Below are 16,503 nucleotides of genomic sequence, written 5' to 3'. Positions count from 1 at the left end.
CATACATGACTCAGTGCTCATCATGCACCTGATTTTCTGCAAGTATGACCTCTCCACTGACATAAGTGGATGTTAAAGTCCCCTACTATTACTGTATTACTATCAATGTCTCTCTATTAATATTTGTTTTATGTATTTAGGTGCTCCAATGTTGGATGCATAAATACAATTGTTACATAATCTTGATCGACTGACCCCTTTTACCATTACGTGATGCCCTTCTTTGTCTCTTGTTACAGTCGGTTTTATATTTCAATGTTTTTAAATGTTTATTTTGAAAGAGCATGAGCAGGGGAGGGGCAGAGAGGGAGACACAGAATCCAAAGCAGACGCCAGGCTCTGAGCTGTCAGCACTGACCCCAAAAGTGGGGCTCGAACTTATAACCCTACCTGAGTCACCCAGGCGCCCCTCTTGTTACAGTCTGTTTTAAAGTCTATTTTGTGTAAGTATTGTTACCCTGGCTTTTTCCCCCCTCCACTCTATTTGCACGCTACATCTTTCACTTTTAGCCTGTGTCTCTAGGTCCGCAAGTGAGTCTCTTGTAGGCAGGATACAGGTGGGTCCTGTATTTTTATCCGTTAGGTCACCTTGTGTTTACTGATTGGAGCATTTAGACCATTTACACTTAATTATTGATAGGAATTCAACTGTCATTTTGTTCACTAGTTTGTTTGTAGTTCTCTATTATCTGCTTTTCCTTTTGCCCTATTTCTTAATGATTGATGGGTTTCTTCTGTAGTATTATGCTTCGCTTCTTTAAATTTGTGTGTATCTATCATAGGTTTTGGGTTTGTGGTTGCCATGAGTATTTAGCAACTCTGGATTTAGTTTATGGTCATTTAAGTTTGAACATATTTTTAAAGAACTTCTATTTGACTCCATCCTCCATGTTTTATTTATAAGTTATCATATTTTACATCTTTGTAGTCATAATTTTCTTATTTCTAATTCTAGCCTTTCCTCTTCTACTTGAAGTCCCTTTAACATTTTTTGTAACCCCAGCTGTATAGTGATGAACTTGTTTAACTTCTGTCTGGGAAATCCTTACCCAATTTTGAATTATACACTTGCTGGGTATTCCTTGTTATAGGTTTTCTTCTCATCACTTTGAATATATCATGCCACTGTCATCTGGCCCTCAAAGTTTTTGCTGAAAAGTCAGCTGATAACCTTAAGGAGTTTCCCTGAGATGTAACACTTTGCTTCTCTGTTGCTGTTTTTAAATTTTTCTCTTTAACAGTACTTTCTGCCATTTTAATAATTGAGTATTGGTGTGGACCAACTGGTGTGGTTTCATCTTGTTTGGAACTCTCTATGCTTCTTGAACCTGGATGTCTGTTTCCTCCCCCAGGTTAGGTCAGTTTTCAGCTACAATTTCTTCAAATAAGTTTTCTGCCTCTTTCTCTCTTCTGCTTCTGAGATTCCTATAATGTTAATGTTTGTGTGTTTGACGTTGTCCAAGATACCCCTTAACCTATCCTCATTTTTTAAATGTTTATTTTTGAGAGAGACAGAACACAAGGGGAGGAGCAGAGAGAGAGAGGGAGACACAGAATCCGAAGCAGGCTCCAGGCTCTGAGCTGTCAGCACAGAGCCCAACACCGGGCTCAAACCCACAAACTGTGAGATCATGACCTGAGCCAAAGTCAGACACTTAACCAACTGAGCTAATCAGGGATCCCCTGCTATCCTCATTTTTAAAAATTGTTTTTACTTTTTACTGTCCAGCTTGGGTGCTTTCCATGGCCCTGTCTTCCAGATCACCAATCCATTCTTCTGCATCCTGTGTTGATTCACTCTAGTGTATTTATCCTTCCCATATCACAGTCTTCAGTTCTGACTGGTTTTAAATACCTTTTCTAGGTTTGTTGATGTTGTCCCTGCGATCTTCCATTATGTATCAGGTGTGTCGCTTGCCTCAATGTCATTCGGTTCTCGCTGGGGTCACGTCTTGTTCTTTGGGTCGGAGCAACACTCTGCATGCTGTGCTGGACTTTGTGTGTTTCTGTAAACTGGGTGCACCAGCTACTTGAACCTCAAAGAGTGTCCTTCGGTGGTCGTCCCGTGTAGACTGTGTGCCTGCTGACTTGAGCCGTGGGCTGGGGCCCTGGGGCACTCTGAGCGTGGCTGCAGGGGCCTCATGACGAGGCCATGGACGGCGAAGTGGAGGGTGGGCCGGGGGCCCCAGGGTGCTCTGGATAAGGGGCACCCCACCAGGTCAGAAAAACTGTGCTGGTAGTGAGCTGGGATGGCAGGGCGCTCTGCTCAGGGCCACTCTGACGTGGCAAGTGGATCTGAAGCTGGCACAGGCCGGGCTGTCCCAGGGGCTCCCTGCAGGGGACACCCTGACAGGTGACTGCCATCACCTGGGGTGTGGGCTGGGTGTTTTATGGTGCTTCGTACTGGGGGTGTCCTGGAGGGCAGCTGGAACCAAAAGGCAGGGGCAGGGGCACCTGGATGGGGCCTCTGGAGCTTCGGCAGACATGACCCACGAGGTCTCAGAGGGCCGTGTGGGGCAGGAGTCCCCGCGAGCCCTGGGAAGCGTTCTGGGGTACGTACTATGCACCTGTGTCACCTTGGGGCAGTGGCGGGAGCTGCAGCGAGTGCTGGACGGGGCCGTCTCCGGGGCCGCCACCGGGGCGTGACTCCTGAAAAAGGTGTGGGCTAGGACCCGCGGCACACTGAAGCAGGCTGGCCACAGCGCTCGGACCCCGTCCCCAAATGTGCTATGAAGGCGGACCGGCAAGGTGTGCCGTGGCGCTGCCCGGGCCTCCCACCCCGAGCGTGCGGGCAGGGATCTTGGGCTGGATCTTTGCTATCCTTGTTGCTGTTGTCCTGTGCCCCGGGACGGATGGATGTGCCCGCAGTCCCTTGGCGCTGTCCTTCGCTGCTGCGGTTCCCTGATCCCGTCTCTCTTGCTGTTCTCTACGCGGTCTGTGCGCCGTTGTCTGTGCGATCCCCGTACAATGTGGCTGTGCAGAGATGTCCAGTCGGCCCGCGGGCTCCGTCAGTAGGAACTGCTTCATAAGAGGAATACACGCGGTGTGTCTTGGAGGAGGTGAGTTCAGGGTCTTCCTCTGCCGCCAACTTAGACCCCATCTTGGCCGACCTTTCTAACTACATCTGCTCCCGTCTCTGATAGGACCTGTGCATCCCAGACGATGCACCTGCAGTTCCCAGGAGGCTGTACCTTCCTTCAGACCCTACCGGCTCGCATTCGCATGTGCCGCCCCTTCTATCTGAAACGCCTCGCCTCCACTTCTTGTATTTCCTGGAACTCTCGTTACTCCCACTGTGCCTACGGCAGTGAGAGAAGCTGCCTCCTCCTTCCGTGACTTTGCTTCATCCGCATACCTGTTACACATGTGAGGCCTCTCTCAGCTACCAGTTTACGTAAACCTCCGTAACTGTACTTAAGACTCTGGACAGGAGCCGTTTGCCCGCCAACTCGACCCAAGTTGGTTTCCGACTTGACGGAAAAACCCAGCTTGTCTGTGGAAGCCCAGTGTTCAGGATGATACACGGTACACAGGAATGTAATTGTTATCACACTATCGTAAAAACCTTCCAACATAGTAGCATCATGATAAATGAGACTTATGACATGTGAGGCACAGGGCTAGGGATGCTTCAGACGCACAAGAACTTATTCAACCTTCAACATGGTGCTGTAGGAGCATCATGGTCTGCAATCTCAAATGAGAAAACTGGGGTCAGTGAGGTCAGGTAAGTTGGCCCAAACGGCCCGGCTCATCAGCTGGGGAGGTGGGGCTGCCAACACTGCGCGGTGAAGCCCGCAGCAGGGTGCCTCACCTTCTACAAGACCGTGGTTACGTTTATACAGAAGGAAGGAGGTCAGCGTAAAGGAAGGGAAAGGGGTTAGCCTTCCATTGAGAAGGAAATCCCCTTCATAAAAGTAAAAAATCCTTATTATCTTTGAGCCATTTCTTTTACTGGCTAAATATCTGAATTCGTTTTACCTCTCTGTACATGGGCTATTTTTCTAATTAAATTATTTTTAGCTCTCTATTTCAATCCTGATTTTTAAAATCTGGTAAATAGAATTGGATAGAAATGATAAAATATTATGGGGTGATAAATGTTCAGTACTGTAATGTCACGTTGCTTTTCATACAGCCCAACAACAGACCCGCACTGTCCCCGTCCAGCCCAGCGACAGACGGGCACTGTCGTCTTGATTTGCATTCAGTTTGTGGCCAATTATGTGACTGTTGTTCGAGGTCATTTTCTTCTGCACTTACAACTACCCAGTGTTTCTCCATGCTCTGCTTGGCTGTGTGGCTGCTTGGCTATCACTGTGGCTTATACATGTTCTACTTTTTTCTCAATCTAATTGATTAGATGGCATTTAATTTTGTCTTCCAGAGAATTCACAGTTAATCTGGATCCATTTGAATTAATCTCTGTGATTATGTACAACTTTACACGTTATGGTTAAAAACCCTTAGCAACTTCCAATCTTTTGTATATAACTTTCAGTTTTGTTCACATACCTGTGTAATCTGTAACTTACCACTTTTCGAAATAAATTTCTTACCAGAATAGACTGAAATAAATATTAACCATTCCCTTTCTATATGATAAATCACTCAAATCCTAGGGGAAATGAAGAGAAAAAGTAAGTATTTTACAAAAACGTATGCCCTTTTAGGCCAGAGGGTGCTCTGTTAGCTCTCTCAGCAATGACTGATAATTATTACTACGGGTTCATTTCTTAAATATTCTGATGCTTTTTTTTTTTTAATAAAGAGAATTCTAATTACTGGAAACTTCAATGCACTACAACCCAACGAGAAAACACATTTTCCTGAGGTAAGCAGTATATGAAATAGTTTTTAGTCATTACATGCAGCATTAAAACTTTAAAGTGTACTCACATATACTCGTATTTTAAAATTTTAAAAGTTGCATGCTTCATCTACAATTATGTAGTGTTTTAAGTGCAAATATCTCTCAAGTTCCATTGTCAAAAGTTCTTTTGATAATTGAGGGTTTTAAAGTGGGGATTGTTAAGTCTTTGTCAAGACCATTTTCTTCCTTCTTTGGAAGGGTCCTGAATAAACTTCACTCCACCCTGGACCGGACCCTCAGCTGTCTGCAGAGCGGCTCATCCTGAAGAAGCAGCTGGCTGCGCAGGACAGGGACACAGAGAAAAGGGAGGGGGAACCAGGTAACAGAAGACATGTCCTCCTACATGATGAACTGCAGGGGAGGGACAGTCCTGAGAGATGGCAAGCAAACGCCCCTGCACAGAAAAGCCATGATTGATAGACAACTGAACTGTAAGGAAATCAGGCCTAGAACCCTGCTGATCCGGAGACAGCTGCTGGAACTCTCTGCCGGTCGAGGGGCTGGGAAATCCCATGGTTTACATTCCCCTCCACCTTGACGGCACAGCGAGGCCAAGGTCTGGTGCCATGGCCGGGCGCTGCCCAACGAGCCCCGGGCCCCTAGCCCCTCCCAGCTCATAGAGAAAACTACAGTTTAAAAGAGCAACTAGAATATAAAAGATCCAGCCCTTACGACGACGTCTGCTGAATTGGGGGGTTGGGGGGAGCTTCTGGAACTCTCTCTGGGATGGAGAGTCTGGTGATCATGACTGATTTCGTTTCCCTCCACCCTGCTGGAGGAGACGGGAACAGGGTGCCTCAGTGAGCCCTGGGATGCCAGCCCACACCAGCCCCTGTCTGACACACACTGGGACACCCCTTGTCAGCACTCACTACAGCCCCAGCTGTGGCCCCATGGTGACACACCCCAGGCCTGCACCACTTCAGCTCCAGATGATGTGTCAGGGCATGCACTGGTATAGACTGCCCGGTGACACTCCAGCTGTCCTGCCAGAGTGCCCTCCATGTGAACAGTGCTGGGACGGGCCCAGCCTTTGGCCACATTAGCTGTGGCCATTCCACGAGGGAAGCCCCAGCGCCAGTCACACAGAGTCTACCCAGGGGATGAGCACACACAGACCGTTCACATTGAGTAGAAATAGATGTCTGCCTAATTGCCGGAACACACACAATCAAGTAAAATGAGGAAACAGAAGAATATGCTCTGAATGAAAAAACAAGAGAAAACCTCAGAGAAGGACTACATGGAGTGAAGGTAAGCACGGTGACCAATAGAGGTGAAAGCAATGGTCAAAGAGGAGAGGAAATGGACTCCAGGAGAACTTCAACAAAGAGAAAATATGAAAAAGAACCAGTCAGAAAGGGAGAACACAATAACTGAAATGAAACTACAGAGGGAATCAAAAGATTAGAGGATGTAGAATAATGGATCAGCTGTTTGGAAGACAGGGTGATGGAAACACCCAAGCTGCACAGCAAAATGAGGATGAAGTAAGGGATCTCTTAGACAACACGTGTATTACAGGAGTCCCAGAGGAGGAGAGAGGGAAAGAAAGAGAAAACTGATCTGAGTAGTAGGTAGAAATTTCCCTAACCTGGGAAAGGAAACAGACATCCATGTTCAGGAAGCCCAGAAAGTTCCAAACAAGATGAACCCATGGAGGTCCACATCATGAAACACAACAATTAAAATACTATTAGATATAAAGAGAGAATTTTTAAAGGAGCACAAGAGCAGCAACTTGTTACAGACAGGGAAACCCCATAAGGCTATCAGCTGGCTTTTCAACAGAAATCTGCAGGCCACATGGGAGGTGCACGATACAGTCTAAGTGACAAAAGGTAAAAACACTAGAGGAATACCTCCCCTTCAAGTTTACCATTCAGATTGAAGGAGAGATAAAGAGTTTACGGGGAAAACGAAGGGCCATAATCAGACAAAAATGATGAATGGAAAAAAATTTTATCCGTACCAGCAAACATACAGTAATGGTAGGAGAGCAAGCACTTAAAAAGCCAGTATAAAGATTAAAAATAGGAAAATCAATTATTTTAAAAATTAGTGTTAAGGGACTTACAAAATCAAAGAGATAGTAAAAATGAAGTTCTTTTAAAAAGTATTCAAACTTTGTGACCAGCAACACACAACAGACTGCTATATTCTTAGCATCCTATATATAAACCTCATGATAACTACAAAACAAAAATGTACAACAGATACACTAAAAATAAAGGGAAAGTCAAGTGGAACACTATGGACAGTCATCTATCACTAGGAAATAGGGCAAGAGATGATGAAAGAAACAAGGAAGAACTACAAAAACAACCAGAAAATGATGAACAAAATGCCAATAATTCTCATCAACAATTACTTTATATGGAAATAGTCTAAATGCTCCATCAACAGACATGGGGTGAATGAATGCATAACAAAACAAGACCCATCCATCTGCTGCCTGTGGGGGACTCACTTTAGACCCCAAGACATACAGAGACTGAAAATGAAGACATGGAAAAAAGATAATTCATGAGAATGGAATAAAAAAAAACCTTGAGGTAGCAATATGTATGTCAGACAAAACAGAAATTAAAACAAAGATTGTAACCAGGCAAGGAAGGGCACTGTAGAATGATAACAGGATCAATCTAACAAAAGCATATAACAAGTGTGAATATCTAGGCATTCAACATTTGTACATCTAAATACAAAGCAAATATTAACAGATATAATACAATAATAGTAGGGAAATTTAACATACTGTCTTCCTCAACAAAGAAATTATCCAGGCAAAAAACAAATAAGAAAACCATTTCCTTGTATTACACATTAGACCAGATATATTCAGAACATTCCACACAAAAACCACAGAATGCACATTCTTTTCAAGTGGACATGGAGTTTTCCCTATAAGAGATCACCTGTTAGTCAACAAAACAAGTCTAAATAAAGAAGAGTGAAATCATATCAAGCTTCTTTTCTGACCACAAAGATATGAAACTAGAAATTATAAGAAAAAATTTGAAAAAAATATGGAAAAAAAAAAAAGCTAAACCACATGCTACTAAACAACCAACAGGTCAATGCAGAAATCTGACAGGGATGGGGGTGCCTGGGGGCTCAGTTGGTTAAGTGTCCTACTTTAGCTCAGGTCATGAGTTCACGGTTCATGGGTTCGAGCCCCGCGTCCGGCTCTGTGCTGACAACTCACTAAAGCCTGCTTCGGATTCTGTGTGCTTCCCCCCACACCTCCCGCTGCTCATGCTCTCAAAAATAAATAAATAAATAAAAACATAAAAGGAATATTACATGTATGTAATATACGTGCAATATAATATATAATAATTATATATATATAAAATCTAAAAGGAATAAAAAACTCATGGTGACAAAGGAAAATGAAAAAACAACAGTCCAAAAACACTGGCACACAACCAAAGCAGCTGTAAAAGAGGGAAATGTATATTGATGCAAGCCTGCCTCAAGAAACCAGAAAAACCTCAAATAATCTAACCTTACATCTGAAGAACTGTTAAAAACAAAACAACAAAACCCTAAATTAGTAGAAGGAAAAAAAGATAAATAGTAAAAAACATGGAAAAGAGCAGTGAAAGCAAGAGTTGGTTCTTTGAAAACATAAACAAGACTGTCATGCCCTTCACCAAATTCACCCAGAGAAGACCCGAATACACAAAGTCCAAAGTGAGACCCAAGTAACACGTGGCACCTCAGAAACACACAGGATGATATGGCACTACTAGGAAAGATTTCATGCCACCAAACTGGACAATCTAGAAGAAATGGAGACACTCCTAGAAACATAAAATCTTCCAAGAATGAATCGAGAAAAAATAGAAAATCTGAACAGACTGAATACTAATAATCAAATTTAATCAGTAATCCCAAACTCCCAACAAACAAAAGTGTAGGGTCAGATGGCTTCACAAATAAATTCAACCAAGCATTTAAATTTTTTTTATGCTTACTTTTATGAGAGAGAGCACAAGCAGGGGAGGTTCAAAGAGAGGGAGACACAGAATCCGAAGCAGGCTCCAGGCTCTGAGCTGTCAGCACAGAGCTCGACCTCATGGACTGTGAGATCATGACCTGAGCTGAAGTTGGACGCTCAACCGACTGAGCCGAGCCACCCAGGCGCCCCATGTACCCAACATTTAGGTAAGACTTAATATCTACACTCCCTAAACTATCCCAAACAATCAAAGAGGAAGGAAAACTTCCAAATTCATTGTACAAAACCCTTATTCTGACATCAAAATAAAAAAAAAAACACTACCAAAAAAAAAAAAAAAAAAAAAAAAAGGAAATACAGACCAATAAGCCCGAAGAATATAGAGCAAAAATCCTCAATAAAATATCAGCAAAGGACATTCAACAATAAATTATGAGGATCATTCACCATAATCGAGTGGAATTTATTCTAGGGACGTAAGGATGGTTCGATGACCTGCAGATCATTCAGTGTCATAGACCACATTAACAAAGTTAAGGATAAAAATCACATTATCATCTCATTTGTGCCAAAAAAGCAAAAAAAATTTCAAATCCACTCATGATAAAAACTCTCGGCAAAAAGGGTTTAGAGGGAACATACCTCAACATAATAAAGGCCATGAAGGACAAGCGTAGAGCTAACCATACTCAGTAGTGAAAAACAAGACTTTTCCTTGACGATCAAGGACCAGACAAGAAGTCCACTCCCACCACAAGTATTCAAAGTCACACTGGAAGTCCGAGACATAACAGACAACAGAAAGAAATGGCATCCAAAGGGGTAAAGAACTAAAACTGTCAGTGTTGGCAGATGACATGATGCCGCATGTAGAAAACCCTAAAGACTCCACCGAATACCATTAAAGTAAATGAATTCAGTGAAGCTGCAAGATACAAAATCAATATACACAAGCCTGTTGCGTTTCTATGCACTCTTAACAAAAGAGCAGAGAAACTAAGTAAAACATTCCATTTATAGTTGCACCAACACGAAAAAAGCATCAAGAAAACACTTAACCCAGGAGGTGAAATACCAGTAACCTAAAAGTACAGAATTCTGATGAAATAAATGCAAGACAACACAAACCAGTGTTAACATATCCAGATCGAGAAGTGGAAAAATTAATGTTGCTAAAATGTCCACACCATTCAAAGCAATCTGTAGATTTAATGCAATCCCTATCAAAGTACCCACAGCATTTCTCAGAGAACTAGAACAAAGAATCCTTAAATCTGTATGGACCCATAAAAGACCCTAGCCCAAGCCATCTTGAGAAAGAAGAACCAAGTTGGGGATGTCACATTCCCAGATTCCAAGATAACCTACGAAGCTGTGGTGATCAGAACAGTATGGAACTTGCATAAAAGGAGACACACAGATAATAGAAAAGAAAGCCCAGAAACAAACCCAAGCTCATATGGTCAACCCATTAAAAAGAATACACAATTAAAAAATAACAATTGAGGCAATAAAGGGTGCTCGGAAAACTGACCATTACCTGCAGAAGAATGAAACTGGACCACTTCCTTACACCACACACAAAAATAAACTTAAAATGGATCAATGACTTAAATGTGAAACCTGATACCGTATAACTCCTAGAAGCAAACACAGGTGGTAAGCTCAGTGTTATGGGCCATAACCTTTTTCTAGGCAAGGGAACCAAAAGCAAAAATGAAGTATTGGAACCACACCAAAATTAAATGCTTTAATACAGCAAGGAAACCATCAACAAAACGAAAAGGCAACCTACTGAATGAAAGAAGGTATTTGCAATTACATATCTGATAAAGGATTAATATCCAAAATATGTAAAGAACTTACACAAGTCAACTCCCCTGCCAAAAACAAATGCTCTGATTACAAACTAGGCCGAGGACTTGAGTAGACATTTTTCCAAGAAAACATACAGATGAAAAGATGCTCAGCATCACTAACCTCAAAGAAGCACGGGGACTTACCAGCTTACACCTGCCCTAATGGCTAGTGTCAAAAGACCAGGGATAGCAAGCGTTGCTGAGAATGTGCACAAAAAGGATCCTTTGGGCTCAGCTGGTGGGAATTCAGATGGCAGCCACCGTGGAGAATGTACGGAGGTTACTTAAAAACCTCAGAGTACAAATACCATACCTATTCAATAATTTCACTACTGCATATTTACCCAAGAAAAACAAAAATACTCATTTGAAAAGATAAATATACCCCTCTATTGTGACATAATTTATAATAGCCAAGATGAGGATACAACCTCGGTGTCTCCTGAGAGATGACACGAGTGGACGCAGCAGAGTGTATGAATGGAGAGTGTGTATGTGCAGACACACACAGAGAACAGATTACTCAGTCCTGAAAAAGAATGAGATCTGGCTATTTGTGACAATATGGATAAACCGAGAGAGCGTTACTCTAAGTGAAGTAAGTCAGAGAAAGACAAATACCATAGGATTCCAACTCTATGTGGAATCTAAGAAACAAATCAAACCAATAAACAACACGGAAGCAGACCCGTAAACACAGAAGACAATCCAGTGGTGGCCAGAGGGTATGGGGGATGGACAGAATGGGTGGAGCGTTGTGGGAGGTACAGGCTTCCAGCTCTGGGATGAATCAGTCATGGGGACAAAGGGTACAACACAGGGAGTATAGTCGATGGTGTTCTATGCTGCGTGGGGACAGATGGCAGCTACACTCGTGGGGGACACAGCAGAGACCTGTTGAACCCCTGTGTTGCACCCCTGACACTAATGTGACATGGTGTGTCAACTGTACTTCAATTTACAAAAAAGGACTGCTTTCTTCACGTGCCTACGCCCAGCATGGTGACCCCGTGTGACCGAAACCAGATGTGTACGAACTTGCCGACACTGTTAGCCACCGCATGGCTAACTGTGACCACACACGAACAACACGTGGCAATCCACATGATCACTAAAGGCTTTTTCTTACCAGGATATATGTGATTTAGAAATTAAAAACTATATTGCCATTCTTTCTATAACAAAATAAAGATTTTAAAATGTCCTGTACATTGTAAAAATGATAAATGGCACAATATCTTGACTAGAAATCCGTTGCAGTGCAGGTGAGGTCAGAAAGTAAAGAGACAATACACAGACAAGACTATGCCATCACGAAGGCAGAGGCGCCTTACCTGGGGGATCCAGCCCACACAGCAAGGGAGGACGGGCGACACGCTGGGAGAGTCGTGCTGGTTCTCAGCAAGCCGGCTCCCGTCAAAGCTGCAGCCTTCCAGCAGCAAGCCGCCCATCTGCGGGGAAACAACAAGCTGTGAGATCACAGCCGGAAACTTCAGGTCACCGCATTCTAATGACCATGGATGCCAAGTATTATGAAAACAGAGATAAGGGTATTAAATCTGAGAACAAAAACGGGAAGACCCAGACCGGTGTTCACAGTGATCTCGCTGTAGACTGAATTCTCGATTTTAGTGGATACTTTATTATTTATTGAGCAGATTGTTTAGAAAAAAATACAAATGTCATTAGTTACAACTGCAGGTATGTGGGCATTAGGTTAATAGAAATATAACGGAAAATGCCAAAAAGTTACTCTTTCTCCAAGAGGGTGAAATAAAAGCATAATTAAAGGAGATTATGTGCTCCCTGCTTGGAATTCTGACGTCATTTTTAAAAGAACAGAATGGAAGTCAGAAAGTTGAATGAAAAACACTTTAGACATGCCATGCAGAGCTGAGAGAATAAAAAAGAGTTAGGGACACCTGCGTGGCTCAGCCAGTTAATAAGCATCTGACTCTCGATTTTGGCTCCAGTCATGATCTCCCAGTTCGTGGGACCAAGCCCTGTGTCAGGATCTGTGCTGATGGTGTGGAGCCTGCTTGGGATTCTCTCTCTGCTTGTCCCAACTTGTGTGCAAGCACTCTCTCTCTCTGTTTCTCTCTCAAAGTAAGTAAACTTAAAAAAAAAAAAAAGGTAATCTTTTTCTCTAAATTAACCTTTGTGTACATTTAGGAAATTATGAAACTAGAAATATACTTTTTTGGTAATATGTGTTCCATATTTCTTCTTCAAAAGTATTCATTCTTTTAGTTTCTGCACTGTGAATCTACCCTGAGTTTTTTAAAGACATCAAATCTAAAATCAGTATTTTGTATTCAGAGCCACACCTACAGTCTCAGAAAATACAAAACAATCTTACCAGTGTGACAGAGTTTCAACATGTTAAATGAGTGCTCAACCTGCCCTAATGGCTAGTGTCAAATACCATTAAACATGTTTCAACATGTTAAATGAAAGTGCTCTAGAATTTAGAGTCATGACAACACTTTGCGCTGGTGGAGTGTGTATTTTAGGGAGTGGTGGAGGTGTGGGGAGACACTAGCAGACGCCTTGACCAACAGTTTTGAACAGCTAATTTTACAGCACGGTTGCCGTTCCACAGAAAGATGAACGATGTGTTTGCTAACGCGAGAGCTGGAGTAACGACAGAATTACGGAACGCCTAACTTTAATATTCTCCAACAGCACTGACGTGATGATGTACAGGCTACTTTAAGAGCTGGTAAAGCATGTTGGCCTTGAAAAAATGTTAATTAAAATTGAGAGTACCCGCTAATTTCAGTGCTAGAACCTCTCCAGGTAAGACCTCCACCTAGGTAAGAGGTAAGGCCTCTTGTAAAAATTCCATCAAGTTTCAAGCTCCATTAGTCTGCCTAGAAATTTGTCAACACACTTCCCACTGACGGTGCCACAAGCTGGCTATGTAAGATGAGTATACGGGGATAGAAAGTCTTGCTGTTTCTCTCCTCACCAGGAAGGGCTGCTGAGAAACAGGCCTCTCCGGAGCCTACCCCTCCCTAGCCTGCGGCTCCTCATGGGCCTCCGACAGACGTCCTTAACTCCCCCAACCCTCCCACATGCCATCAAACTGCCCATGCCCGCCACCTGCAATCAACACCTTCGAAATCTTTCCTTTTCTCTCCACACCCGCTCAGATTACCCTGTCATGAAATTTAAAGTCCATCTGTGAAATTCAAAGACCTCCCCATTGCCTAGAATGAAATAATGTAAACATATTAGGGATCGGAATGATATCAACAAATGCTACCCTTGCTTCAAATGCAGTTATTCTTTTTTTTTTTTTTTTTTTTTTTAACGTTTATTTATTTTCGAGACACAGAGAGACAGAGCATGAACGGGGGAGGGGCAGAGAGAGAGGGAGACACAGAACCGGAAGCAGGCTCCAGGCTCTGAGCCATCAGCCCAGAGCCCGACGCGGGGCTTGAACTCAGGGACCGCGAGATGGTGACCTGAGCTGAAGCCTGACGCTTAACCGACTGAGCCACCCAGGCGCCCCTCAAATACAGTTATTCTTTAAAGAAAGGAGTGAAAGAAGCAGGCCCCAAATATTTCCCTTATTACTGAAAAAGACAGCGTGGAGGATCTAATAAGTCTCTGGGCAAGTGGATTCCTAATATTAAAATCAAGAATTCAGCAAGCTTAACAAGAACAGACACAGAGGCCAATGGAACAGAATAGAGAATCCAGAAATGGACCCACAACTATATGTCAACTAATCTTCAACAAAGCAAGAAAGAATATCCAATGGAAAAAAGACAGTCTCTTCAGCAAATGGGGTTGAGAAAACTGGACAGCGACATGTAGAATATTGAATCTGGACCACTTTCTTACACCACACATAAAAATAAACTCAAAATGGATGAAAGACCTCAATGTGAGAGAGTAAACCATCAAAACCCTATAGGAGAACACAGGCAGTAACCTCTTTGACCTCAGCCACAGCAACTTCTTACTCTACACGTCTCAGAGGCAAGGGAAATAAAAGCAAAAATGAACTACTGGAACCTCATCAAAATAAAAGACTTCTGCCCTGCCAAGGAAACAATCAGCAAAACTAAAAGGCAACGGACGGAATGGGAGAAGATATTTGCAAATGACATACTGGATACAGGCTAGTATTGAAAATCCATAAAGAACTTATCAAAATCAACACCTGAAAAACAATCCAGTGAAGAAATGGGCACGAGACATGAATAGACACTTCTCCAAAGGAGACATCCAGATGGCCAACAGACACATGAAAAGATGCTCAATGTCACTCATCATCAGGGAAATACAAATGAAACCCACAATGAGATACCACCTCACACCCGTCAGAGTGGCTAACATTAACAACTCAGGAAGCAACAGATGTTGGCAAGGATATGGAGAAAGAGGATCTCTTCTGCATTGCTGGTGGGAATGCAAGCTGGCACAACCACTCTGGAAAACACTGTGGACGTTCCTCAAAAAAATAAAAACAGAATTACCCCATGATCCAGCAATTGTACTACTAGGAATTTATCCAAAGGGATACGGGTATGCTGTTTTGAAGGGGCACAGGCACCCCAATGTTTAAGCAGCACTAGCAACAATAACCAAAGTATGGAAAGAGGCCAAAAGTCCATCGATGGAGGAATGGATAAAGAAGATATGTGTGTATATATATATATATATATATATATACAATGGAGTATGACTCGGCAGTCAAAAGGAATGAAATCTTGCCATTTGCAACAACGTGGATGGAACTAGAGTGCATTATGCTAAGCGAAATTAAGTCAGGGAAAGACAAATATCACGATTTCACTCATGTGGAATTTAAGAAACAAAACAGATGAGGGGCGCCTGGGTGGCTCAGTCAATTAAGCGTCCTACTTCAGCTCAGGTCATGATCTCACAGTTTGTGAGTTTCAGCCCCATGTCAGGCTCTGTGCTGACTGCTCAGAGCCTGGAGCCTGCTTTGGATTCTCTGTCTCCCTCTCTCTCTGCCCCTCCCCTGCTCGCACTCTATCTATGTCTGTCAAAAATGAATAAATGTCAAAGAAAAAGATGAACATAAGGGAAGGGAGCAAAAATAAGATAAAAACAGAGAGGGAGGCAAACCATAAGAGGCTCTTAAATACAAAGAACAAACTGAGGGTTGATGGGGGAGGGCGGGGGAGAGGGCAAGTGGGGGATGGGCACTGAGGAAGGCACTTGTTGGGAGGAGCATTGGGTGTTGTATGTAAATGATGAATCATGGGAATCTACTCCTGAAGCCAGGAGCACACTCTATGCCCTGTATGTTAGCTAACCTGACAATAAATTATATTCTCTCTCTCTCTCTCTCTCTCTCTCTCTCTCTCTCTCTCTCTCTCTCACACACACACACACACACACACACACACATACACACACACACACGAAAAAAAGAATTCAGGAGGCTTAATTTCTATTTACAAGAGTACTGAGCTAAGGACCCAGCCGCGGAGATGGCCCCCAAGGAGCAGAACAGAACGTTATACCCAAGAGAAAACCACAAGGAAGACACAGTATGTGATACTCAGTTTGAGTCAGCGACCCAGGGCAGAGAGACTAACTCCTTTCCTGGGAAGGGGAAGAGCGAGAGAGAAGGCAGAGAGAGAATCTAGGAGTACGAGTACTAGTAAATACTCCTCCACAGGGGAAAAAGCCCAACAGGAATGGGAAATGAGAATTCCCCTGTAATAATATATTTAAAATATTTCAAAAACTTTCTGATGCAGATTAAGTACTTAATAAGTATCAGCTACTATTGTTTACTTAACCCAATTAATCTTTTA

At 42.9% G+C, this 16,503-nt stretch overlaps 1 protein-coding gene across 3 annotated transcripts in view; it reads right to left on the bottom strand.

Annotated features, from left to right (window-relative positions):
* DYNC2H1 (dynein cytoplasmic 2 heavy chain 1) overlaps positions 1-16,503 on the bottom strand; it is a 342,439-nt gene that overhangs the window by 15,268 nt on the left and 310,668 nt on the right. For all 3 annotated transcript variants that reach the window (XR_006193953.1, XM_042906646.1, XM_042906647.1), the window contains exon 88: positions 12,034-12,150. Coding sequence is in view for 2 of the 3 variants with exons in the window: in XM_042906646.1 (XP_042762580.1) it covers positions 12,034-12,150 (117 nt within the window). In the remaining variant the exon portion in view is untranslated. The remainder of the gene's footprint in view (positions 1-12,033; positions 12,151-16,503) is intronic.

The sequence above is a fragment of the Panthera leo genome, chromosome D1 (genome assembly GCF_018350215.1).
Source record: "Panthera leo isolate Ple1 chromosome D1, P.leo_Ple1_pat1.1, whole genome shotgun sequence".
NCBI classification, from domain to species: domain Eukaryota; kingdom Metazoa; phylum Chordata; class Mammalia; order Carnivora; family Felidae; genus Panthera; species Panthera leo.
The sequence above is the reverse complement of the archived record's forward strand: the minus strand, read 5'-3'. Positions and strand labels throughout refer to the sequence as shown.